Here is a 26291-nt window from a genome sequence, read left to right on the forward strand (position 1 = left end):
TCTCAGTCGCTTTATAAAAACGCCGTTTTAACCACAAGCAACCAAGGCGTGCCAGTCAGTCGCCTGTTTACAGCGAGCTAGCACTATACGTGCGTCGGGACACACCCCCATCAATGAACAGGCTATTTAGACCTGTCATTGAATCCCCAAGGCGCCCAGGGGAACGACAAGAGGGGTGTGACAATTCCTAACTCCAACACTTTTTGAATAGAAAAGAAGGAAGCATCAACAGTATGTATCCCAGTCTACACAGCCGGGGGTAAAAAAATTTCACATTTTTACATCCCACCACCCTCCCATAGGAAGGAGACGGAGATCCCCAGAGAGACTTCCCACGCGAGCTGTACAGATTGAAAAGAATATATTGCACCTTGAGCCATGTAAAAAATTGGTTTTAGGGCTCTCCGGGGAAGAGGCACTGAACCCATACACATTCAATAATCGAATTGAATCAAATACATATACAATAGAATAGGACACCTTCTAGAGGGTCCACTCACTTTGACAATCTGAGGAGGAAGGCTCTGTACTCTGAAGGAGGCTCCCTCACATGGAAGGAGGAGTCCGAAGTCACAGAAGGCCCGAATAGGCGCTTGGTGAGGAGGAGCCCTGACCACCCCCCTGAAACAGATCCATCACATGGACCTGAACAGCACACGGAAGTCCTACCAACAGAGACGCGCACGGTGACATACTCTATGGCGGGGGAATATCTGCGGCGCACACGCCCAATATTCCAGGCCGTGGTACCAGGAAACTCTTTACTAAGGAAAAAACACAGAATAGAGAGGGCTCTAAGAGCCCCGGTCCAACATACACATGTGCTTCTGTGGCCAGTCCAACCCAGTTGTAGGTCACATGACACACACAACCCATCATCACCTACAAAAAATGGCAAAAACACTCTACAGAGGAACGCCGTTTTTCATAATGAGAGAATACATAATTCTCGATTAGTACCGGCCACAGGCCTTGCTAAGCACACACGACAGCGACCAAACAATCTTTTCTTTTAGGAAAATAAAGTTTCTCCAGCAGTTTTAGCACAACCTCAGCAATTAAGCTAAGGGTTACATCGCATCCCTACCACACAAAAGACACAACGTAGTGCAACATGTCTGATAGGAGGATGAAAAAGTCCCCAGGGAACCGGGGGGAAACACAATCCTCTTATTTTACCCTTAATACGGCCAGTTAAAACAGGAAAACCTGTTAATATGTGAACACTGTTCATTGTCATCACAGGCTGAGAAAAGAACATTCTTTTACTCACTTGTCACTAAGCATAGCTTCATAGGTTAGTTACCTTAGTTGTGAGTACACGGTACATATAAACACACATGATGTTTCTCACACAACAACCAGATCATTTTCACATCTGTAACAACCCGATTTGCACGGAGAAGCTAACTGCCAGTGACAAAGACAGTTCACACATAACTCGCGCCGTATCCTAAATGCATTGCAGCAACACACGTTTTGGGAAAACATCGTTATTCACAACACATTTAGAAAGGTAAAACCAGAAGACGTGTTATAAGGTCTGGTCAAACCTTGTCCTACCCGGAACGTAGATCAGCGAAGTGCAGTCTCAAGACACCGTAGGAACACAGCCGTCCTGTGTTGTTCGATCCGGGCAGCGTCGCCGCTCTACCCGTCGCAACGGTCCCTTTGTTGACGCAATCCTTGCCGTCCTGGCTCAGGGCAGGGTCGACGAACATCCCCTGTCAAAGACGACGTCGTAGTCAAGAGTGTAAAACATGTTACAATCAAAGCACGTACAACAGAGTAGCATTAAGCTAACGGCCGCTCCAACCGTCGGCCGCTATTACCCCTGCTCGCGAGACGCCGAGCGAACAGCGCACGCGACCAGAGGGGAGCTCACGGCGGCGCGCGAGTAGCAGAAGCTACCTCGCGCTGGCCTCGTCCGATAGCAGCAAGCTAACGTTTCCTAGTGATCACAACAGCTAGCGCCGCAGCTAACAGCTGACTGGCTAACAGTAGGCCCAACCTCTGTAGGCCCCACAGTGATCCCAGCAGGCTAACGCCGCAGCTAACAGCTGACCGGCTAACCGTAAGCTAAGCAGCTATCACTTGAACTTGTACACAATGACATAACACTCACCCAGACAGGCCGTCGTTCTGAAACCCTCCTCACTTTTTAAGAGAAAAGAGAAACAAGATGTCAACACAGCTTTACAACGGTGATTTTACCAACACCCGACGGAATCAGCACAATACCAAACTGGCCTGTGTAGCTGACTTGAACATGGATCTTCCGCTAACGAACATCCATGCACATATCTCCTCGTGAAGGAATACTCTCATTTGGATACGAAAGAAGGGGCTACACGGTGACAGGGAGATACCCACTCGTCCAGAAAACATAGGGATCACCAGTGTTAATGGTCGCGGCCCACTAGTTAAAACTACAATGGTCTTCAGACCAAGGCCTTCTGTCGCCTAGGTGGCTGAACAAAGGACCCTAGCCTGGGGCCGGTTTCCATAAACATTGTCAAGTAGCCCCCATAGCACTAACAGACAAGTGAAGCCCGCCAGCAACAGTACTCACCCAACCTGAAACCCACCGCTTCTCACAACAGCGGCGCATCCGACAGTTCAGCTGTGGCCTGACAGGTTTCACCCCAACAAACACAGCAAGGAACTGCAGTTGAGAAGCATGCAGCGGCGTGCTCCCAATACGAAATCCGGTGGAGGGTTTTTAGAATGATCACCATCTTCCAGACACTCCAGTGACGAAGACAACATTGCCGTATTTTCTCGAAAATAGTGAGAGAGAAAATAAAGATATGATGTCAACGTATCTCCTTGTTCTTCCTTTCCTTGTAAACAACGTCCACGTCAAGTGGGCATATGAGCCACACGTTGCTTGTGATGAAATTTGAGAAGGAGATGAGTGTGTGGCACCACCCCTGCTTATATAGGTAAGCGGATGGGGGTGTGGCCAGATGAATGCTGGCATTTAAAGGTACATTTGTGAAATTATTCAGTGTATATATGCTGAAGCGAGATATATGCAATGAACGCTGAGCGTGAGCTAGTGTGGAACAGAACCTTCTGTATTGTCGCAGTGAAAGGGTTAACCCTTTGGTAGTGTGGTAGTGAAAGGGTTAACTGGGTGTGCTGTGCTGATCCGTCAACAGCTGATTCAGGTCAACTTCAACATCAAAGGACAGCATGGGCTCCCTGGCGTGGCGGGGTCTACAGGACGCCCTGGAGAACCAGGTACGGCAGAGGAGAGGAGAGAGGAGAGGAGAAGAGAAGAGAGGAGAAGAGAGGAGAGGAGAGGAGATGAGAGGAGATTATATTAGATGAGAGGAGAGGAGATGAGATGAGAGGAGATTATATTAGATGAGACGAGAGGAGATGAGATGAGAGATTATATTAGATGAGACGAGAGGAGAGGAGATGAGAGGAGATTATATTAGATGAGACGAGAGGAGATGAGATGAGAGGAGATTATATTAGATGAGACGAGAGGAGAGGAGATGAGATGAGATACAATCAAATGTGATCTGAATATAAAAACATGAGAAAAATAAACAGTGTAAACAAAGGTGCAGGTGAGGGTCTGTATCGGGTGTAATATACCTTATAGTCCATGTGGGTTTTGGTGGTTAAGAGTTAGACACACTTAGTGGTCAGGAGTGAGGCATTCTTAATAGTTCTCAAGTGATATCAGATATGGCACACTATTCTATGATGATGATGATGATGTCAGTTCCTCAGACTGTTTCAACCTCAGTAGGTCTTCCTCACATTTCAACCTCTCTTCCTCACATTTCAACCTCAGTAGGTCTTCCTCACATTTCAACCTCAGTAGGTCTTCCTCACATTTCAACCTCAGTAGGTCTTCCTGTTGACCTATTCACACGGTGGCCATTTTGCTCTCATGTCACGCTCAGGATGGGATTTCTTTCCGCCCTGTCCACACCCATTTTGTTATTTTATTTTTCAGGTGTGATTGGCTTTCCTGGAATGCAGGGGGAGCAAGGTAGACATCTCTCTCTCTCCCTCGCTCTCTCTCTCTCTCTCTCTCTCTCTCTCTCTCTCTCTCTCTCTCTCTCTCTCTCTCTCTCTCTCTCTCTCTCTCTCTCTCTCTCTCTCTATCTCTCTCTCTCTCTCTCTCTGTCCTCTCTTTTTCCTCCCTCACTCCCCCCTTCTCTCTATCTCTCACGTTCTGTCTCACTCTGTCACACACATACATGTGTAGACATGTGTACACACACAAACACACACATTTGATGTTCACATAAATACCAGAGAAGAGACATAAACATTGTAAATGTAGTCAGATACTCAGAGAACATTCAGGCTGACAAGCAGGTTGAAACATACACCACAACTACAGTAGCAACACAACTACAGTATGCAGGAAATAACATACAACACACCTACAGTATGCAGGAAGTAACATACAACACAACTATACAGGAAGTAACATACAACACAACTATACAGGAAGGAACATACAACACAACTACAGTATGCAGGAAGTAACATACAACACAACTACAGTATGCAGGAAGTAACATACAACACAACTATACAGGAAGTAACATACAACACAACTATACAGGAAGGAACATACAACACAACTACAGTATGCAGGAAGTAACATACAACACAACTACAGTATGCAGGAAGTAACATACAACACAACTATACAGGAAGGAACATACAACACAACTATACAGGAAGTAACATACAACACAACTATACAGGAAGGAACATACAACACAACTATACAGGAAGGAACATACAACACAACTACAGTATGCAGGAAGTAACATACAACACAACTACAGTATGCAGGAAGTAACATACAACACAACTACAGTATGCAGGAAGTAACATACAACACAACTACAGTATGCAGGAAGTAACATACAACACAACTATACAGGAAGGAACATACAACACAACTACAGTATGCAGGAAGTAACATACAACACAACTACAGTATGCAGGAAGTAACATACAACACAACTATACAGGAAGGAACATACAACACAACTATACAGGAAGGAACATACAACACAACTATACAGGAAGGAACATACAACACAACTATACAGGAAGGAACATACAACACAACTATACAGGAAGGAACATACAACACAACTACAGTATGCAGGAAGTAACATACAACACAACTACAGTATGCAGGAAGTAACATACAACACAACTACAGTATGCAGGAAGTAACATACAACACAACTATACAGGAAGGAACATACAACACAACTATACAGGAAGTAACATACAACACAACTATACAGGAAGTAACATACAACACAACTATACAGGAAGTAACATACAACACAACTATACAGGAAGTAACATACAACACAACTATACAGGAAGTAACATACAACACAACTATACAGGAAGTAACATACAACACAACTATACAGGAAGTAACATACAACACAACTATACAGGAAGGAACATACAACACAACTATACAGGAAGTAACATACAACACAACTATACAGGAAGTAACATACAACACAACTATACAGGAAGTAACATACAACACAACTATACAGGAAGTAACATACAACACAACTATACAGGAAGGAACATACAACACAACTATACAGGAAGTAACATACAACACAACTATACAGGAAGTAACATACAACCAGTGATGCCAGTAACGCGTTACTAAGTAACGCGTTATTGTAATCTGATTACTTTTCCCCGAAAATAGTAATCTAACGCGTTAATCTTTAAAAGCCAGTAATCTGATTGCAGTTACTTGTCCAAGTGGCTGTGCATTACTATTTCGTTACTATCTCATCATAAATTCATAATGCAGGCGGAATGCAGTATTTTATTTCGTTTTCGACAGTCAAAAATACATTTTGAGCTGTTTTTCTTTTGGGAGTGACGTGGTGTGGCAGTGAAAGGGTTAAATACAAGAATGTGTCCCGCGGCGTGACTGGTCCCTCTGTCTGTGAGTGACTCTGCTTTTGTCCAATCACATTCCCCATCCACAGTCTGCGAATCAGAGGCAGAGTAGGGCGGGTCTTCACAGCACGTCATGTGACATATGCGCCAATCGTGTGACAGCAGGGCTCCGTCGTCGGACAATTCCACCCCAAAACGCTTGGCAAAATTAAAAGTGAAACCTTCAGAATTCCACCCCAAAACGCTCGTCTAAACGTAGCCTCAGTCACTACTTCACGGCGGAGGAAACAAAATACTGTCTACCGCTAAAAACAGCACATCCAATTGCATTGAAAGCATCTGGAATCACAACACTAGCCGACGCTTCGACTAGGTACAGGAGGGTTGATGGTGGCAGAGCAAAAGCTCTTATTTGCCAGATTTACAGTTAATTTACATGTTAAAGAGAGACTGATTGTATGTTTATAGAGAGACATTTATAAAAACAATTTAATAGTTACAGTTGATATAATTGAATAGTTCAGCCTGCATTTGTTAGATGTGATACACTGGTTTTGTAAAACCACTGGCTGGCTGCTCTAATGCTGTGAGCATCATAGACTGTTGCTTTACCATACTTGATGGTACAGAAGCTGAAGCACTAGTTTAACAATTTACGTTATGTGCAGAGAAACAAGTTAAAAACAATTTATGCACTTTCAATAAAGCGTTTAAAAAAAAACTGTTGGGGGAACGACGACGACTTCGTAACCTAGTTACTTTCAAAGTAACTAAGTTACTCTGATAATCAAGTAATCAGTAAAGTAACTTAGATTACTTTTTAAAGGAGTAATCAGTAATCAGTAATCAGATTACTTTTACAAGTAATCTGTGGCATCACTGCATACAACACAACTATACAGGAAGTAACATACAACACAACTATACAGGAAGTAACATACAACACAACTATACAGGAAGTAACATACAACACAACTACAGTATGCAGGAAGTAACTTACAACACAACTATACAGGAAGTAACATACAACACAACTACAGTATGCAGGAAGTAACATACAACACAACTATACAGGAAGGAACATACAACACAACTATACAGGAAGTAACATACAACACAACTATACAGGAAGTAACATACAACACAACTATACAGGAAGGAACATACAACACAACTATACAGGAAGTAACATACAACACAACTATACAGGAAGTAACATACAACACAACTATACAGGAAGTAACATACAACACAACTACAGTATGCAGGAAGTAACATACAACACAACTATACAGGAAGGAACATACAACACAACTATACAGGAAGTAACATACAACACAACTATACAGGAAGTAACATACAACACAACTATACAGGAAGGAACATACAACACAACTATACAGGAAGTAACATAACAACACAACTACAGTATGCAGGAAGTAACATACAACACAACTATACAGGAAGTAACATACAACACAACTATACAGGAAGTAACATACAACACAACTATACAGGAAGTAACATACAACAGATAGTGAACAATCCCCTGCTAACTGATTGGCTATTCTCCCAATGAGACCAGCCACCTGAAGGCCAATCACAAGCAGCCTGTGTGCCATGTGACACAGCAGATCCACACCAGACTGACGTCACGTCGTGTTACAGGCTTGTCCATCCCCGGCTCCCCGGGTGAAGCCGGCCCGCCTGGGTTTCCTGGAGCCAAAGGAGACAGAGGGGATCAGGCTCCGTACATCATCGGCCCCCCAGGACCCACGGGGCCCCCAGGGGAGACGGGCCCTCTAGGTGACCCCGGGTCCCCGGGACTACCAGGTACAAAAATACGGAGGGATTTACAAGCCGTTTGACGTTTGTGTGCTGTGCGCCACAAAAACAACTTAGCAAACACCCAAAAAGTTCTTCCCCCCAAGTGAAGCACTTCCTGTTTACTTGTGTTCGCCAAGTGAAGCACTTCCTGTTTACCTGTGTTCACCAAGTGATCCACTTCCTGTTTACCTGTGTTCACCAAGTGAAGCACTTCCTGTTTACCTGTGTTCGCCAAGTGAAGCACTTCCTGTTTACCTGTGTTCACCAAGTGATCCACTTCCTGTTTACCTGTGTTCACCAAGTGAACCACTTCATGTTTACCTGTGTTCACCAAGTGAACCACTTCCTGTTTACCTGTGTTCACCAAGTGATCCACTTCATGTTTACCTGTGTTCACCAAGTGAACCACTTCCTGTTTACCTGTGTTCACCAAGTGATCCACTTCCTGTTTACCTGTGTTCACCAAGTGATCCACTTCATGTTTACCTGTGTTCACCAAGTGATCCACTTCCTGTTTACCTGTGTTCACCAAGTGAATCACTTCCTGTTTACCTGTGTTCACCAAGTGAATCACTTCCTGTTTACCTGTGTTCACCAAGTGATCCACTTCATGTTTACCTGTGTTCACCAAGGGAAGCACTTCCTGTTTACCTGTGTTCACCAAGTGAACCACTTCCTGTTTACATGTGTTCACCAAGTGAACCACTTCCTGTTTACCTGTGTTCACCAATGGAAGCACTTCCTGTCTACCTGTGTTCACCAAGTAATCCACTTCCTGTTTACCTGTGTTCACCAAGTGAACCACTTCCTGTTTACCTGTGTTCACCAAGTGAACCACTTCCTGTTTACCTGTGTTCACCAAGTGATCCACTTCCTATTTACCTGTGTTCACCAAGTGATCCACTTCCTGTTTACCTGTGTTCACCAAGTGATCCACTTCCTGTTTACCTGTGTTCACCAAGTGATCCACTTCCTGTTTACCTGTGTTCACCAAGTGATCCACTTCCTGTTTACCTGTGTTCACCAAGTGAACCACTTCCTGTTTACCTGTGTTCACCAATTGATCCACTTCCTGTTTACCTGTGTTCACCAAGTGATCCACTTCCTGTTTACCTGTGTTCACCAAGTGTGCCTTGATCACCTGTTCACAAAATGAGATTGTCATCTTCTCTTCTATCTCTCCTCCACAGCTTCTCTACCGGGGAACCCTGGTCCTCCCGGCTCCACGGGCGTCAAAGGCATTGGAGGAGTCCATGGAAACAGGGGCGACTATGGAGACAGAGGTGGGTAACATCTATGGAGACAGAGGTAGGTAACATCTATGGAGACAGAGGTAGGTAACATCTATGGAGACAGAGGTAGGTAACATCTATGGAGACAGAGGTAGGTAACATCTATGGAGACAGAGGTAGGTAACATCTATGGAGACAGAGGTAGGTAACATCTATGGAGACAGAGGTAGGTAACATCTATGGAGACAGAGGTAGGTAACATCTATGGAGACAGAGGTAGGTAACATCTATGGAGACAGAGGTAGGTAACATCTATGGAGACAGTGGTAGGTAACATCTATGGAGACAGAGGTAGGTAACATCTATGGAGACAGAGGTAGGTAACATCTATGGAGACAGAGGTAGGTAACATCTATGGAGACAGAGGTAGGTAACATCTATGGAGACAGAGGTAGGTAACATCTATGGAGACAGAGGTAGGTAACATCTATGGAGACAGAGGTAGGTAACATCTATGGAGACAGAGGTAGGTAACATCTATGGAGACAGAGGTATGTAACATCTATGGAGACAGTGGTAGGTAACATCTATGGAGACAGAGGTAGGTAACATCTATGGAGACAGATGTAGGTAACATCTATGGAGACAGAGGTAGGTAACATCTATGGAGACAGAGGTAGGTAACATCTATGGAGACAGAGGTAGGTAACATCTATGGAGACAGTGGTAGGTAACATCTATGGAGACAGAGGTAGGTAACATCTATGGAGACAGAGGTAGGTAACATCTATGGAGACAGAGGTAGGTAACATCTATGGAGACAGAGGTAGGTAACATCTATGGAGACAGAGGTAGGAAACATCTATGGAGACAGAGGTAGGAAACATCTATGGAGACAGAGGTAGGAAACATCTATGGAGACAGAGGTAGGTAACATCTATGGAGACAGAGGTAGGAAACATCTATGGAGACAGATGTAGGTAACATCTATGGAGACAGAGGTAGGTAACATCTATGGAGACAGATGTAGGTAACATCTATGGAGACAGAGATAGGTAACATCTATGGAGACAGATGTAGGTAACATCTATGGAGACAGAGGTAGGTAACATCTATGGAGACAGAGGTAGGTAACATCTATGGAGACAGAGGTAGGTAACATCTATGGAGACAGGTATATGTGTGAGAATTTGCTGGATAAATGATTGATTGAGTGGTTGGGTGATTGGTTGGTTGTTTGAATAGTTAGTTCATTGTTTGATTGGGTGGTTGTTTGGTTGATTGGTGATTGTTTGGTTGGTTGAATGGTTAGTTGATTGATTGATTGGTTGATTGATTGATTGATTGACTGACTGACTGATTGACTGACTGACTGATGGATTGATGTGTCTGCCAGGTGAAAAGGGAGACCTCTGTCTGGTCTGTGCCGTGACTGACTCCTACCCTGGACCCCCCGGAGCCCCTGGAGAGGCCGGGAGACCAGGAGAAACAGGTGACAACATTAAACGACCAACTTGTCATTCCCAGCATTAGTGTTGCTCCTCCATAGTCAATTAATAGTATCGGTAGTTCAGGACCTTGCCTTTTTATGAGGAGAGTGGCTGAAATGTTTGGTCCGGAACTGCGTCCTGAATAGCAGTGGGCAGAGCTCCCGTTGTGAAGACATTACGGCAGAACGTTTGACCTTCCATATCTGGGCCCTCTGTATCCACTGGCTCGATAATAATAATAATACAACTTTATTTGTATAGCATCTTTCATACAGAAACTGCAGCTCAAAGTGTTTCACAACAGAAAAAAGACAGGCATAAAATGAGCACATAAAGTGCAGACATATAAAATCACAGTTTTTCACATTATTAGGATCTAACATCCCTAACAGGCTACAATGTGTATGGTTTGATTCAGTTTTAAATAGACAATAATAAAAGGAGAAAATAGACAGAGTAAAATAGTGCAATAGTGCAGTGCAATAAAATAGTAGAATAGAATAGACATAAAATGAGCACATAAAGTGCAGACATATAAAATCAGTTTTTTACAGTGCAATAAAATAGTTCTGGATTACTGTTCAACAGTTCAAAGTTGTCTTTACCTTCTCTGTTTGGTATCCGCAGTTTAAAACTTGACAGTCTTCCCTCCTGTGATACCCACTTTGACCCTTCGAACCTCCCACTCAGGGCAAACCTAGGCCTGGGTCCTACACAGTTTTAAAGCCTGACAGTCTTTCTTGTTTGATACCCACACAGTTTAATACCTGACCGTTTTTAACCTGTAATAAAAAGTAACAGACAGAGTACAATTAAATAGTACAGTGCAATGTTCACCTCCTAGGCCTCCAGCGACCACAACGCCTGCCAATGCAATGGTTGGTTCAGTGGCAACATGCTTTCCTAGACATGACAACAAGGGTTCCACAAAGTGTACATCGAACGTTGACGGACAAGAGAAGCTCCAGGGAAAGTTGAACCCTAGGTTTATTGTTTATTGACTATGAGAAGCTAAAACATAACCCTTTCTCTTGTGTTGGTGTGTCCAGGACCGCTCGGCATTATGGGAACCAAAGGTAACAGAGGGGTCAAAGGTCTCGGAGGTCTTGATGGTCAACAGGTCAGTTTGCTTCAATCAGTAACCGTTGGGATGTTTTGTTCACAACACTCTTTTTTTTTCAAACAATACACCAGGCCAGGACGTGAATCTGACACATTTATCTTCATATTCCATTCCATTCCGACAGTTTTCAAAGCGATTTTAAAGAATTGTCCTTAGAAATTGATTGCTAATTGATCATATCGTTGTCTCTTAAAGTAAGTTACATCCAGTATGTTAAAAACTGACACAGACAACATGTAGCTCATTCATCTGCTTCTGGTGAATTGACACCATATACACTTGTGCTTAAAAAAATTGTCATATCTACTAGAGATTGTAGATTTAGCATAGTGGAAACACCCTGATGTCTGTCTGATTTATTTATTTTACATTTTATTTTCGATTTCATGGTGTTTTTTGTTTTGTTCTTGATTTATGGTGATGTTTCTTCTTGACTTGTTTAAAGAAGACGTGTCCGGCCCATGGGGACATTAATAAATACAAATACATTTGATTTGATTTGTGAGCGTCTCTGTCTGTGTGAGCGTAGGGGCCATTCGGTCTACCAGGAGGTGTAACTGGTGCTGTACTCTCTGTCTGTGTGAGCGTAGGGGCCATTCGGTCTACCAGGAGGTGTAACCGGTGCTTTACTCTCTGTCTGTGTGAGCGTAGGGGCCATTCGGTCTACCAGGTGTAACTGGTGCTGTACTCTCTGTCTGTGTGAGCGTAGGGGCCATTCGGTCTACCAGGAGGTGTAACTGGTGCAGTACTCTCTGTCTGTGTGAGCGTAGGGGCCATTCGGTCTACCAGGAGTTGTAACTGGTGCTGTACTCTCTGTCTGTGTGAGCGTAGGGGCCATTCGGTCTACCAGGAGGTGTAACTGGTGCAGTACTCTCTGTCTGTGTGAGCGTAGGGGCCATTCGGTCTACCAGGAGGTGTAACTGGTGCTGTACTCTCTGTCTGTGTGAGCGTAGGGGCCATTCGGTCTACCAGGTGTAACTGGTGCAGTACTCTCTGTCTGTGTGAGCGTAGGGGCCATTCGGTCTACCAGGAGGTGTAACTGGTGCAGTACTCTCTGTCTGTGTGAGCGTAGGGGCCATTCGGTCTACCAGGAGGTGTAACTGGTGCAGTACTCTCTGTCTGTGTGAGCGTAGGGGCCATTCGGTCTACCAGGAGTTGTAACTGGTGCTGTACTCTCTGTCTGTGTGAGCGTAGGGGCCATTCGGTCTACCAGGAGTTGTAACTGGTGCAGTACTCTCTGTCTGTGTGAGCGTAGGGGCCATTCGGTCTACCAGGAGGTGTAACTGGTGCAGTACTCTCTGTCTGTGTGAGCGTAGGGGCCATTCGGTCTACCAGGAGGTGTAACTGGTGCAGTACTCTCTGTCTGTGTGAGCGTAGGGGCCATTCGGTCTACCAGGAGGTGTAACTGGTGCAGTACTCTCTGTCTGTGTGAGCGTAGGGGCCATTCGGCCTACCAGGAGGTGTAACTGGTGCGGTACTCGCTGTCTGTATGAGCGTAGGGGCCATTCGGTCTACCAGGAGGTGTAACTGGTGCAGTACTCTCTGTCTGTGTGAGCGTAGGGGCCATTCGGTCTACCAGGAGGTGTAACTGGTGCGGTACTCGCTGTCTGTATGAGCGTAGGGGCCATTCGGTCTACCAGGAGGTGTAACCGGTGCTTTACTCTCTGTCTGTGTGAGCGTAGGGGCCATTCGGTCTACCAGGTGTAACTGGTGCTTCGGGGCCAAAAGGGGACAAAGGCTTCATGGATAAAACGGGGGACAAAGGCTCAGTGGGGGACCATGGGGCCCCTGGCGACGCTGGTCAAGACGGAAGTAACAGAGTTCCTGGAATCCCTGGACCCAAAGGCATTCTGGGACTGAAAGGCAACCCTGTAAGTATCTCTACATAGAGATGAATAGAGTTATGTCATAGAGATGTATAAAGTGATGTCATGGAGATGTATAGAGTTATGTCATAGAGATGTATAAAGTGATGTCATAGAGATGTATAGAGTTATGTCATAGAGATGTATAAAGTGATGTCATGGAGATGTATAGAGTGATGTCTTAGTGATGTCGTAGAGAATCAGCGATACAAAACACAATAGTGTCATCAGCATACAGATGGACTTGAAAACCACTCAATGAAGAGACAATGTATTTCATATAAATGGTGAAGAGGACGGGGCCCGAAATGGAACCTTGCGGAACACCCTTTGTTACTGGGCACTTCCTGCCAAATAATGAGTATGTCCGTTAATATTGAGGTGAATTATTGCAAGATAAATGTATTGTTCTGTGTAGTAGTTATATTATAGCCTTGTTCTTTTGATATTATTCTCGTAAAACAGACTACAGTATATCTTGCTTGTACTGGTTTGCCACTGAAGTTTGTTTACATTCAAAGTCTGAATGTAACTGAAATGTTCCATCCATGACAACCTTTAATAGATGCTTTTCATACTTCTGCTTTACATTTTTTTTTTTTTATAAAAAAAAACGTGGCTCTATTGGTCTCACTAAACTAAACTAAACCACATATTTTGTAGCAGGCTTAATACTGCACATGCTTCATTTCCCATTGACTCCATTATTTATGAAAGCAAATCCAGACTTAATCCATGACTGAGAGAAGTAGTCCCGATGAAACCAATACTAACTTATATCTGACTGTGACCATGATTGACCACTCGGCTGTATCACTGGGTTTTGCTTGTAGGGGCCTCCTGGGGCGAAGGGCGACCGGGGCCCGTCTGGTATCGATGGCCACAGGGGGCGTACGGGCCAGATGGGGACTCAGGGGATTCATGGCATGGGGCCCCCAGGCCTCCCTGGACTGAAGGGCAACGTCGGAGTGATCGGACAGCGGGGCGGTCCTGGAGACCCAGGTGAGAAGGAGGATACACACCCTCAAGACCCCTCTACATCTTCTAACCACACACCCTCAAGACCCCTCTACATCTTCTAACCACACACCCTCAAGACCCCTCTACATCTTCTAACCACACACCCTCAAGAAACCTCTACATCTTCTAACCACACACCCTCAAGACCCCTCTACATCTTCTAACCACACACCCCCAAGACCCCTCTCAGCTTCTAACCACACACCCTCAAGACCCCTCTACATCTTCTAACCACACACCCTCAAGACCCCTCTACATCTTCTAACCACACACCCTCAAGACCCCTCTACCACTTCTAACCACACACCCTCAAGACCCCTCTACATCTTCTAACCACACACCCTCAAGACCCCTTTCAGCTTCTAACCACACCCCCTCAAGACCCCTCTCAGCTTCTAACCACACACCCTCAAGACCCCTCTACATCTTCTAACTACACACCCTCAAGACCCCTCTACATCTTCTAACTACACACCCGCAAGACCCCTCTACATCTTCTAACCACACACCCTCAAGACCCCTCTACATCTTCTAACCACACACCCTCAAGACCCCTCTACATCTTCTAACTACACACCCTCAAGACCCCTCTACATCTTCTAACTACACACCCCCAAGACCCCTCTCAGCTTCTAACCACACACTCAAGACCCCTCTACATCTTCTAACCACACACCCTCAAGACCCCTACGCTCTGCATCTTCTAACTACACACCCTCAAGATCCCTCTACATCTTCTAACTACACCCTCAAGACCCCTCTACATCTTCTAACTACACACCCTCAAGACCCCTACGCTCTGCATCTTCTAACTACACACCCTCAAGACCCCTACGCTCGGCATCTTCTAACTACACACCCTCAAGACCCCTACGCTCTGCATCTTCTAACTACACACCCTCAAGACCTCTCTACATCTTCTAACTACACACCCTCAAGACCCTTACATCTTCTAACTACACACCCTCAAGACCCCTTACGCTCTACATCTTCTAACTACACATCCTCAAGACCCCTACGCTCTGCATCTTCTAACTACACACCCTCAAGACCCCTTACGCTCTACATCTTCTAACTACACACCCTCAAGACCCCTACGCTCTGCATCTTCTAACTACACACCCTCAAGACCCCTACGCTCTGCATCTTCTAACTACACACCCTAAATACCCCTAAACTCTGCATCTTCTAACTACACACCCTCAAGACCCCTACGCTCTGCATCTTCTAACTACACACCCTCAAGACCCCTATGCTCTGCATCTTCTAACTACACACCCTCAATACCCCTATGCTCTGCATCTTCTAACTACACACCCTCAAGACCCCTACGCTCTGCATCTTCTAACCACACACCCTCAAGACCCCTCCGCTCCACATCTTCTAACTACACACCCTCAAGACCCCTCCGCTCTACATCTTCTAACTACACACCCTCAAGACCCCTCCGCTCTTCATCTTCTAACTACACACCCTCAAGACCCCTACGCTCTGCATCTTCTAACTACACACCCTCAAGACCCCTATGCTCTGCATCTTCTAACCACACACCCTCAAGACCCCTACGCTCTGCATCTTCTAACTACACACCTTCAAGACCCCTACGCTCTGCATCTTCTAACTACACACCCTCAAGACCCCTTACGCTCTACATCTTCTAACTACACACCCTCAAGACCCCTACGCTCTGTATCTTCTAACTACACACCCTCAAGACCCCTACGCTCTGTATCTTCTAACTACACACCCTCAAGACCCCTACGCTCTGCATCTTCTAACTACACACCCTCAAGACCCCTACACTCTGCATCTTCTAACTACACACCATCAAGACCCCTACGCTCTGCATCTTCTAACTACACACCCTCAAGACCCTTACATCTTCTAACTACACACCCTCAAGACCCCTTACGCTCTACATCTTCTAACTACACACCCTCAAGACCCCTACGCTCTGCATCTTCTAACTACACACCCTCAAGACCCCTACGCTCTGCATCTTCTAACTACACACCCTAAATACCCCTATACTCTGCATCTTCTAACTACACACCCTCAAGACCCCTACGCTCTGCATCTTCTAACTACACACCCTCAAGACCCCTACGCTCTTCATCTTCTAACTACACACCCTCAAGACCCCTATGATCTGCATCTTCTAACCACACACCCTCAAGACCCCTACGCTCTGTATCTTCTAACTACACACCCTCAAGACCCCTTACGCTCTACATCTTCTAACTACACACCCTCAAGACCCCTACGCTCCACATCTTCTAACCACACACCCTCAAGACCCCTACGCTCTGCATCTTCTAACTACACACCTTCAAGACCCCTACGCTCTGCATCTTCTAACTACACACCCTCAAGACCCCTACGCTCTGTATCTTCTAACTACACACCCTCAAGACCCCTACACTCTGCATCTTCTAACTACACACCATCAAGACCCCTACGCTCTGCATCTTCTAACTACACACCCTCAAGACCCCTACGCTCTGCATCTTCTAACTACACACTCTCCAGACCCCTACACTCTACATCTTCTAACTACACGGCGGCACGGTGGTGTAGTGGTTAACACTGTCGCCTCACAGCAAGAAGGTCCACGGTTCGATTCCCGCTTGGGGACCAGGTTTCCATGATGCCAGGTACCCAGGTGGGGTATCTCCCAGGCCTTTCTGTGTGGAGTTTGCATGTTCTCCCCGTGCTCGCAAGGGTTTCCCCCCCGATAAGATAAACCCAATGGAAAAACATGCACAACAACAGATCGCTAACGCTGTGGCGTCCATGACGAAGACGGACAGGAGCACTTGGATTGGTCCCCTGGCGCAGCTCACGTTGACGCCTGTCTGCTCCCGGCTGCCCTTGGGGGGGAAGGACGACGGGATGGGTTAATCGCAGAGACGAATCGCATCGGCGATTCTAAAGAGACAATGCATGCGTGTGTGTTCCGGTGTGTGTGCTAAAAACTAACCGCTGTGTGTACCGCTAAAAACATTGAGTGTCGTTGCATGCCGAATAAAGACCTCTGCAACAGGTCCTGCATTATAAAAAAATTATACACACCCTCCTGACCCCTACGCTCTGCATCTTCTAACTACACACCCTCAAGACCCCTCCGCTCTTCATCTTCTAACTACACACCCTCAAGACCCCTATGCTCTGCATCTTCTAACCACACACCCTCAAGACCCCTCCGCTCTTCATCTTCTAACTACACACCCTCAAGACCCCTACGCTCTGCATCTTCTAACCACACACCCTCAAGACTCCTATGCTCTACATCTTCTAACTACACACCTTCAAGACCCCTCCCGCTCTACATCTCCTGGCCACCTCAGACCTACTCCTATCCAAGCTCCGGGGGGGTCATCAAGGAGAAGCTGCCTATTCTCGGTCCTTGCTCCACAATGGTGGAACGAACTTCCCACCAAAGTCAGATTTTTCGCCGTTGACTAAAAACACACTTCTTCAATCAATATCTGAAATGAAGGAAAGAAACTAACCTTCATACTGTCTTTTACTATCATGCACTTTTCCACTAAATAATCATCCTTGCCTATATTTCTACCTACTATAATAATATGTCTTTACTACTATGCACTCAACACCTAGCACCAACGTTTCAACACAGCTGAAAGCGTTCTACCCTTCCTGCTGACTTGTCGTACAGAACTTGTAAGTCGCTTTGGATAAAAGTGCTTAAAATCGTACGTAAAGGTCTAAGCGCGCTTCAAGCTCTGGACCGCACCATCCACGGGCCCGACAGACTCCTTAGACCCCATCCAGGACTGAAATATCAGGTTGTTGGCTCAATTCGCCTGTCAGTGTTGTGTGTCAAATGAAGGCTTCTAACTTTATCTTTTCTAGATCCAGATTTGTACTCATTTTACTTTTGACTACCAAGTGTGTATAAATTAAACATTAAATAAAGTTAATATTTTCTATGATAAAATGTGCATGTAGGCTCCTCTCTGGTTGCAGTCAAGTTGTAAAATAAACTAGTTTAAGAAACCACATTCTAAACTCTATAAATAGTATAACTCATAAAAGAAAAGTAAAGTAAGTAAATGTCGAAACTCTGCTGACTCCTCTTCTCTGTCCTCAACGTCTGTCCTGTAGGAGAGAAAGGAGCACCAGGAGAAACCAAAACCTCGCCTGGAGACCCGGGAAATAAGGGAGAGAAGGGTCTGCCTGGGAACTCTGGACCACAAGGTGAGACATGTAGACTAGACGACCTCAAGGTGAGAGACATGAAGACTAGACGACCTCAAGGTGAGAGACATGAAGACTAGACGACCTCAAGGTGAGACATGAAGACTAGACGACCTCAAGGTGAGAGACATGAAGACTAGACGACCTCAAGGTGAGAGACATGAAGACTAGACAACCTCAAGGTGAGAGACATGAAGACTAGACGACCTCAAGGTGAGAGACATGAAGACTAGACGACCTCAAGGTGAGAGACATGAAGACTAGACGACCTCAAGGTGAGAGACATGAAGACTAGACGACCTCAAGGTGAGAGACATGAAGACTAGACAACCTCAAGGTGAGAGACATGAAGACTAGACAACCTCAAGGTGAGACATGAAGACTAGACGACCTCAAGGTGAGAGACATGAAGACTAGACGACCTCAAGGTGAGAGACATGAAGACTAGACGACCTCAAGGTGAGAGACATGAAGACTAGACGACCTCAAGGTGAGAGACATGAAGACTAGACGACCTCAAGGTGAGAGACATGAAGACTAGACGACCTCAAGGTGAGACATGAAGACTAGACGACCTCAAGGTGAGAGACATGAAGACTAGACGACCTCAAGGTGAGACATGAAGACTAGACGACCTCAAGGTGAGACATGAAGACTAGACGACCTCAAGGTGAGACATGAAGACTAGACGACCTCAAGGTGAGAGACATGAAGACTAGACGACCTCAAGGTGAGACATGAAGACTAGACGACCTCAAGGTGAGAGACATGAAGACTAGACGACCTCAAGGTGAGAGACATGAAGACTAGACGACCTCAAGGTGAGAGACATGAAGACTAGACGACCTCAAGGTGAGAGACATGAAGACTAGACGACCTCAAGGTGAGAGACATGAAGACTAGACGACCTCAAGGTGAGACATGAAGACTAGACGACCTCAAGGTGAGAGACATGAAGACTAGACGACCTCAAGGTGAGAGACATGAAGACTAGACGACCTCAAGGTGAGAGACATGAAGACTAGACGACCTCAAGGTGAGAGACATGAAGACTAGACGACCTCAAGGTGAGACATGAAGACTAGATGACCTCAAGGTGAGAGACATGAAGACTAGACAACCTCAAGGTGAGAGACATGAAGACTAGACGACCTCAAGGTGAGAGACATGAAGACTAGACGACCACAAGGTGAGAGACATGAAGACTAGACAACCTCAAGGTGAGAGACATGAAGACTAGACAACCTCAAGGTGAGACATGAAGACTAGACGACCTCAAGGTGAGAGACATGAAGACTAGACGACCTCAAGGTGAGAGACATGAAGACTAGACGACCTCAAGGTGAGAGACATGAAGACTAGACGACCTCAAGGTGAGAGACATGAAGACTAGACGACCTCAAGGTGAGAGACATGAAGACTAGACGACCTCAAGGTGAGACATGAAGACTAGACGACCTCAAGGTGAGAGACATGAAGACTAGACGACCTCAAGGTGAGAGACATGAAGACTAGACGACCTCAAGGTGAGAGACATGAAGACTAGACGACCTCAAGGTGAGAGACATGAAGACTAGACGACCTCAAGGTGAGAGACATGAAGACTAGACGACCTCAAGGTGAGACATGAAGACTAGACGACCTCAAGGTGAGAGACATGAAGACTAGACGACCTCAAGGTGAGAGACATGAAGACTAGACGACCTCAAGGTGAGAGACATGAAGACTAGACGACCTCAAGGTGAGAGACATGAAGACTAGACGACCTCAAGGTGAGACATGAAGACTAGATGACCTCAAGGTGAGAGACATGAAGACTAGACGACCTGAAGGTGAGACATGAAGACTAGACGACCTCAAGGTGAGAGACATGAAGACTAGACGACCTGAAGGTGAGAGACATGAAGACTAGACGACCTCAAGGTGAGACATGTAGACTAGACGACCTCAAGGTGAGAGACATGAAGACTAGACGACCTCAAGGTGAGAGACATGAAGACTAGACGACCTCAAGGTGAGACATGAAGACTAGACGACCTCAAGGTGAGACATGAAGACTAGACGACCTCAAGGTGAGACATGAAGACTAGACGACCTCAAGGTGAGAGACATGTAGACTAGACGACCTCAAGGTGAGAGACATGAAGACTAGACGACCTCAAGGTGAGAGACATGAAGACTAGACGACCTCAAGGTGAGAGACATGAAGACTAGACGACCTCAAGGTGAGAGACATGAAGACTAGACGACCTCAAGGTGAGAGACATGAAGACTAGACGACCTCAAGGTGAGAGACATGAAGACTAGACGACCTCAAGGTGAGAGACATGAAGACTAGACGACCTCAAGGTGAGACATGAAGACTAGATGACCTCAAGGTGAGAGACATGAAGACTAGACGACCTCAAGGTGAGACATGAAGACTAGACGACCTCAAGGTGAGAGACATGAAGACTAGACGACCTCAAGGTGAGAGACATGAAGACTAGACGACCTCAAGGTGAGAGACATGAAGACTAGACGACCTCAAGGTGAGAGACATGAAGACTAGACGACCTCAAGGTGAGACATGAAGACTAGACGACCTCAAGGTGAGAGACATGAAGACTAGACAACCTCAAGGTGAGAGACATGAAGACTAGACGACCTCAAGGTGAGAGACATGAAGACTAGACGACCTCAAGGTCAGAGACATGAAGACTAGACGACCTCAAGGTGAGAGACATGAAGACTAGACAACCTCAAGGTGAGAGACATGAAGACTAGACGACCTCAAGGTGAGAGACATGAAGACTAGACGACCTCAAGGTGAGACATGAAGACTAGACGACCTCAAGGTGAGAGACATGAAGACTAGACGACCTCAAGGTGAGAGACATGAAGACTAGACGACCTCAAGGTGAGACATGAAGACTAGACGACCTCAAGGTGAGACATGAAGACTAGACGACCTCAAGGTGAGAGACATGAAGACTAGACGACCTCAAGGTGAGAGACATGAAGACTAGACGACCTCAAGGTGAGACATGAAGACTAGACGACCTCAAGGTGAGAGACATGAAGACTAGACAACCTCAAGGTGAGAGACATGAAGACTAGACGACCTCAAGGTGAGACATGTAGACTAGACGACCTCAAGGTGAGAGACATGAAGACTAGACGACCTCAAGGTGAGACATGAAGACTAGACGACCTCAAGGTGAGAGACATGAAGACTAGATGACCTCAAGGTGAGACATGAAGACTAGACGACCTCAAGGTGAGAGACATGAAGACTAGACGACCTCAAGGTGAGAGACATGAAGACTAGACGACCTCAAGGTGAGAGACATGAAGACTAGACGACCTCAAGGTGAGACATGAAGACTAGACGACCTCAAGGTGAGAGACATGAAGACTAGACGACCTCAAGGTGAGACATGAAGACTAGACGACCTCAAGGTGAGAGACATGAAGACTAGACGACCTCAAGGTGAGAGACATGAAGACTAGACGACCTCAAGGTGAGAGACATGAAGACTAGACGACCTCAAGGTGAGAGACATGAAGACTAGACGACCTCAAGGTGAGACATGAAGACTAGACGACCTCAAGGTGAGAGACATGAAGACTAGACGACCTCAAGGTGAGAGACATGAAGACTAGACGACCTCAAGGTGAGACATGAAGACTAGACGACCTCAAGGTGAGATACATGAAGACTAGACGACCTCAAGGTGAGAGACATGAAGACTAGACGACCTCAAGGTGAGAGACATGAAGACTAGACGACCTCAAGGTGAGAGACATGAAGACTAGACGACCTCAAGGTGAGAGACATGAAGACTAGACGACCTCAAGGTGAGACATGAAGACTAGACGACCTCAAGGTGAGACATGAAGACTAGACGACCTCAAGGTGAGAGACATGAAGACTAGACGACCTCAAGGTGAGAGACATGAAGACTAGACGACCTCAAGGTGAGAGACATGAAGATTAGACAACCTCAAGGTGAGAGACATGAAGACTAGACGACCTCAAGGTGAGACATGAAGACTAGACGACCTCAAGGTGAGAGACATGAAGACTAGACGACCTCAAGGTGAGAGACATGAAGACTAGACGACCTCAAGGTGAGACATGAAGACTAGACGACCTCAAGGTGAGAGACATGTAGACTAGACGACCTCAAGGTGAGACATGAAGACTAGACAACCTCAAGGTGAGACATGAAGACTAGACAACCTCAAGGTGAGACATGAAGACTAGACGACCTCAAGGTGAGAGACATGAAGACTAGACAACCTCAAGGTGAGAGACATGAAGACTAGATGACCTCAAGGTGAGAGACATGAAGACTAGACGACCTCAAGGTGAGAGACATGAAGACTAGACGACCTCAAGGTGAGAGACATGAAGACTAGACGACCTCAAGGTGAGAGACATGAAGACTAGACGACCTCAAGGTGAGACATGAAGACTAGACGACCTCAAGGTGAGACATGAAGACTAGACGACCTCAAGGTGAGAGACATGAAGACTAGACGACCTCAAGGTGAGAGACATGAAGACTAGACGACCTCAAGGTGAGACATGAAGACTAGACGACCTCAAGGTGAGAGACATGAAGACTAGATGACCTCAAGGTGAGAGACATGAAGACTAGACAACCTCAAGGTGAGAGACATGAAGACTAGACGACCTCAAGGTGAGACATGAAGACTAGACGACCTCAAGGTGAGAGACATGAAGACTAGACGACCTCAAGGTGAGAGACATGAAGACTAGACGACCTCAAGGTGAGACATGAAGACTAGACGACCTCAAGGTGAGAGACATGTAGACTAGACGACCTCAAGGTGAGAGACATGAAGACTAGACGACCTCAAGGTGAGAGACATGAAGACTAGACGACCTCAAGGTGAGAGACATGAAGACTAGACAACCTCAAGGTGAGACATGAAGACTAGACGACCTCAAGGTGAGAGACATGAAGACTAGACGACCTCAAGGTGAGAGATATGAAGACTAGACGACCTCAAGGTGAGAGACATGAAGACTAGACAACCTCAAGGTGAGAGACATGAAGACTAGACGACCTCAAGGTGAGAGACATGAAGACTAGATGACCTCAAGGTGAGAGACATGAAGACTAGACGACCTCAAGGTGAGACATGAAGACTAGACGACCTCAAGGTGAGAGACATGAAGACTAGACGACCTCAAGGTGAGAGACATGAAGACTAGACGACCTCAAGGTGAGAGACATGAAGACTAGACGACCTCAAGGTGAGAGACATGAAGACTAGACGACCTCAAGGTGAGAGACATGAAGACTAGACAACCTCAAGGTGAGACATGAAGACTAGACGACCTCAAGGTGAGAGACATGAAGACTAGACGACCTCAAGGTGAGAGACATGAAGACTAGACGACCTCAAGGTGAGAGACATGAAGACTAGACGACCTCAAGGTGAGAGACATGAAGACTAGACGACCTCAAGGTGAGACATGAAGACTAGACGACCTCAAGGTGAGAGACATGAAGACTAGACGACCTCAAGGTGAGAGACATGAAGACTAGACGACCTCAAGGTGAGACATGAAGACTAGACGACCTCAAGGTGAGAGACATGAAGACTAGACAACCTCAAGGTGAGACATGAAGACTAGACGACCTCAAGGTGAGAGACATGAAGACTAGACGACCTCAAGGTGAGACATGAAGACTAGACGACCTCTAGGTGAGACATGAAGACTAGACGACCTCAAGGTGAGAGACATGAAGACTAGACGACCTCAAGGTGAGACATGAAGACTAGACGACCTCAAGGTGAGAGACATGAAGACTAGACAACCTCAAGGTGAGAGACATGAAGACTAGACGACCTCAAGGTGAGAGACATGAAGACTAGATGACCTCAAGGTGAGACATGTAGACTAGACGACCTCAAGGTGAGAGACATGAAGACTAGACGACCTCAAGGTGAGAGACATGAAGACTAGACGACCTCAAGGTGAGAGACATGAAGACTAGACGACCTCAAGGTGAGAGACATGAAGACTAGACGACCTCAAGGTGAGAGACATGAAGACTAGACGACCACAAGGTGAGAGACATGAAGACTAGACTCGTTCAAATCGTTCAGCTAAATGACTGAATGTAAATAGCAAAACAGTAAAAGAATGTGGCAAAGGTCGGTGCGGCTACGTGGTGCAGTGGGCAAGGCGCTCACCACGAATACTGGAGACGCTGGGTTCGCCTGTTCGAGCCCAGCCTTCCACATTGCTTTCAGTTTAGCTGGTCGTCCGTACTAATACACATTGGCAGTATTAGGGGGTGGGAAACTGATGGGTGGGGATCGGGCGTTGTGGACAGCGACTCCTACAGGTCGGTTGGTGCGCCTGCGCAGTAGAATCAGGAAGCGATGGGGGCGGCGCCCCTCCAAAGTCCAGACGCCTGACGCTGAAAGATCGCGCAGCGCAGGTGAAAAGATGCGACTGCTGTTACCTCGAGTATCGGAGGGGACTCGTGCTATGTATGACTTAGTCCACATTGCAGCCGGCTTGTGGGAGGCAACAAACAGCGTTCGAGACAGGGGAGGGTTGAATTGGATGATACGAAATTGGGATGGGAGAAAAATAGAAAATGGGAAAAAAGTGGATAAAAAAAAAAAATGTGGCAAAGGCAGGCAGAAAATACGAAACAAAGGAATCAGGGAGGAGGAACGAAGTCTCTTAAAGGAACATGGCAACATTTTGGGAAATTATCTTACCGTCTTCTCCAGAGAGAGACAAGAAGATAGATACCAGTTTCCTCTCTGTGCGTTCAGTAGAAAGCTATCTGGCTGCATGTTAGCCTAGCTTAGCACAATGAATGGAAGCGGACATGTACAGGTAGCCTACGCATTGTTCAACTAACTAACACCTCTCCTGAAGACTACCCGTACATGTCCGCTTCCATTCATTGTGCTAAGCTAGGCTAACGTGCAGCCAGATAGACGATAAGCTAATTTCCCCAAAATGTTGGCGTGTTCCTTTAAGTCTGTCTCTTCCACCGTAACCTCGTTCCCAGTTTTATCTCTGTAAGATAAAGCCTGGTAAAGACCTACTGCCGAAAGTGTCTGTGTGGTAGAATTTCCGGTGTATGTACTTCCCCTGGAAGCTGCCTCCGAACGGACCAAACTTTTCCCGAATCGTGTCGGCAAACAAGCTAGAACGTCCCGGTCATGTAGTAAATTCTTCAGGCAAAGCCGTTGCAGTGGCTTAAACGAGGAAATATTGTGCACTTCACACATTTCTATAATTGTTTTGTCGAAACCGGAACGCCTGTAGCCTGTACTTCCTGTACTTCCGTTTAGACACTTTAGGAGGCAGATCTTTACCAGCCTACTTCCACCGATATCACCGAGTCACCCTGATACGTTCACCGTGTGAATCTGCCGTTGTCCAGGTAACACCGGCCTGCCTGGCTTCACCGGCTTCCCCGGGCGCTTCGGAGAGAAGGGAGACCGCGGCCCGTCCGTCCAGGGCCCACCGGGAAACGGAGGGCGTAAAGGTGAGTACGGCACTACCTGACCGCTTCATTCACCTTGT

The 26291-nt window shown here is 46.2% G+C and overlaps 1 protein-coding gene across 1 annotated transcript in view; it reads left to right on the forward strand.

The window, feature by feature from the left end:
• The window catches only part of col4a3 (collagen, type IV, alpha 3), a gene marked incomplete at its 5' end in the record, with an annotated part of 152226 nt that overhangs the window by 72642 nt on the left and 53293 nt on the right, over positions 1-26291 (forward strand). Inside the window, 10 exon segments of the mRNA XM_084309789.1 lie at positions 3165-3246; positions 3980-4015; positions 7606-7770; positions 8955-9047; positions 10393-10488; positions 11536-11606; positions 13292-13480; positions 14308-14476; positions 18623-18715; positions 26149-26253. Coding sequence (XP_084165915.1) covers positions 3165-3246; positions 3980-4015; positions 7606-7770; positions 8955-9047; positions 10393-10488; positions 11536-11606; positions 13292-13480; positions 14308-14476; positions 18623-18715; positions 26149-26253 — 1099 coding nt within the window.

Source organism: Notolepis coatsorum, assembly GCF_963971535.1.
Source record: "Notolepis coatsorum genome assembly, chromosome: 1".
In the NCBI taxonomy this organism is placed as follows: Eukaryota; Metazoa; Chordata; class Actinopteri; order Aulopiformes; family Paralepididae; genus Notolepis; species Notolepis coatsorum.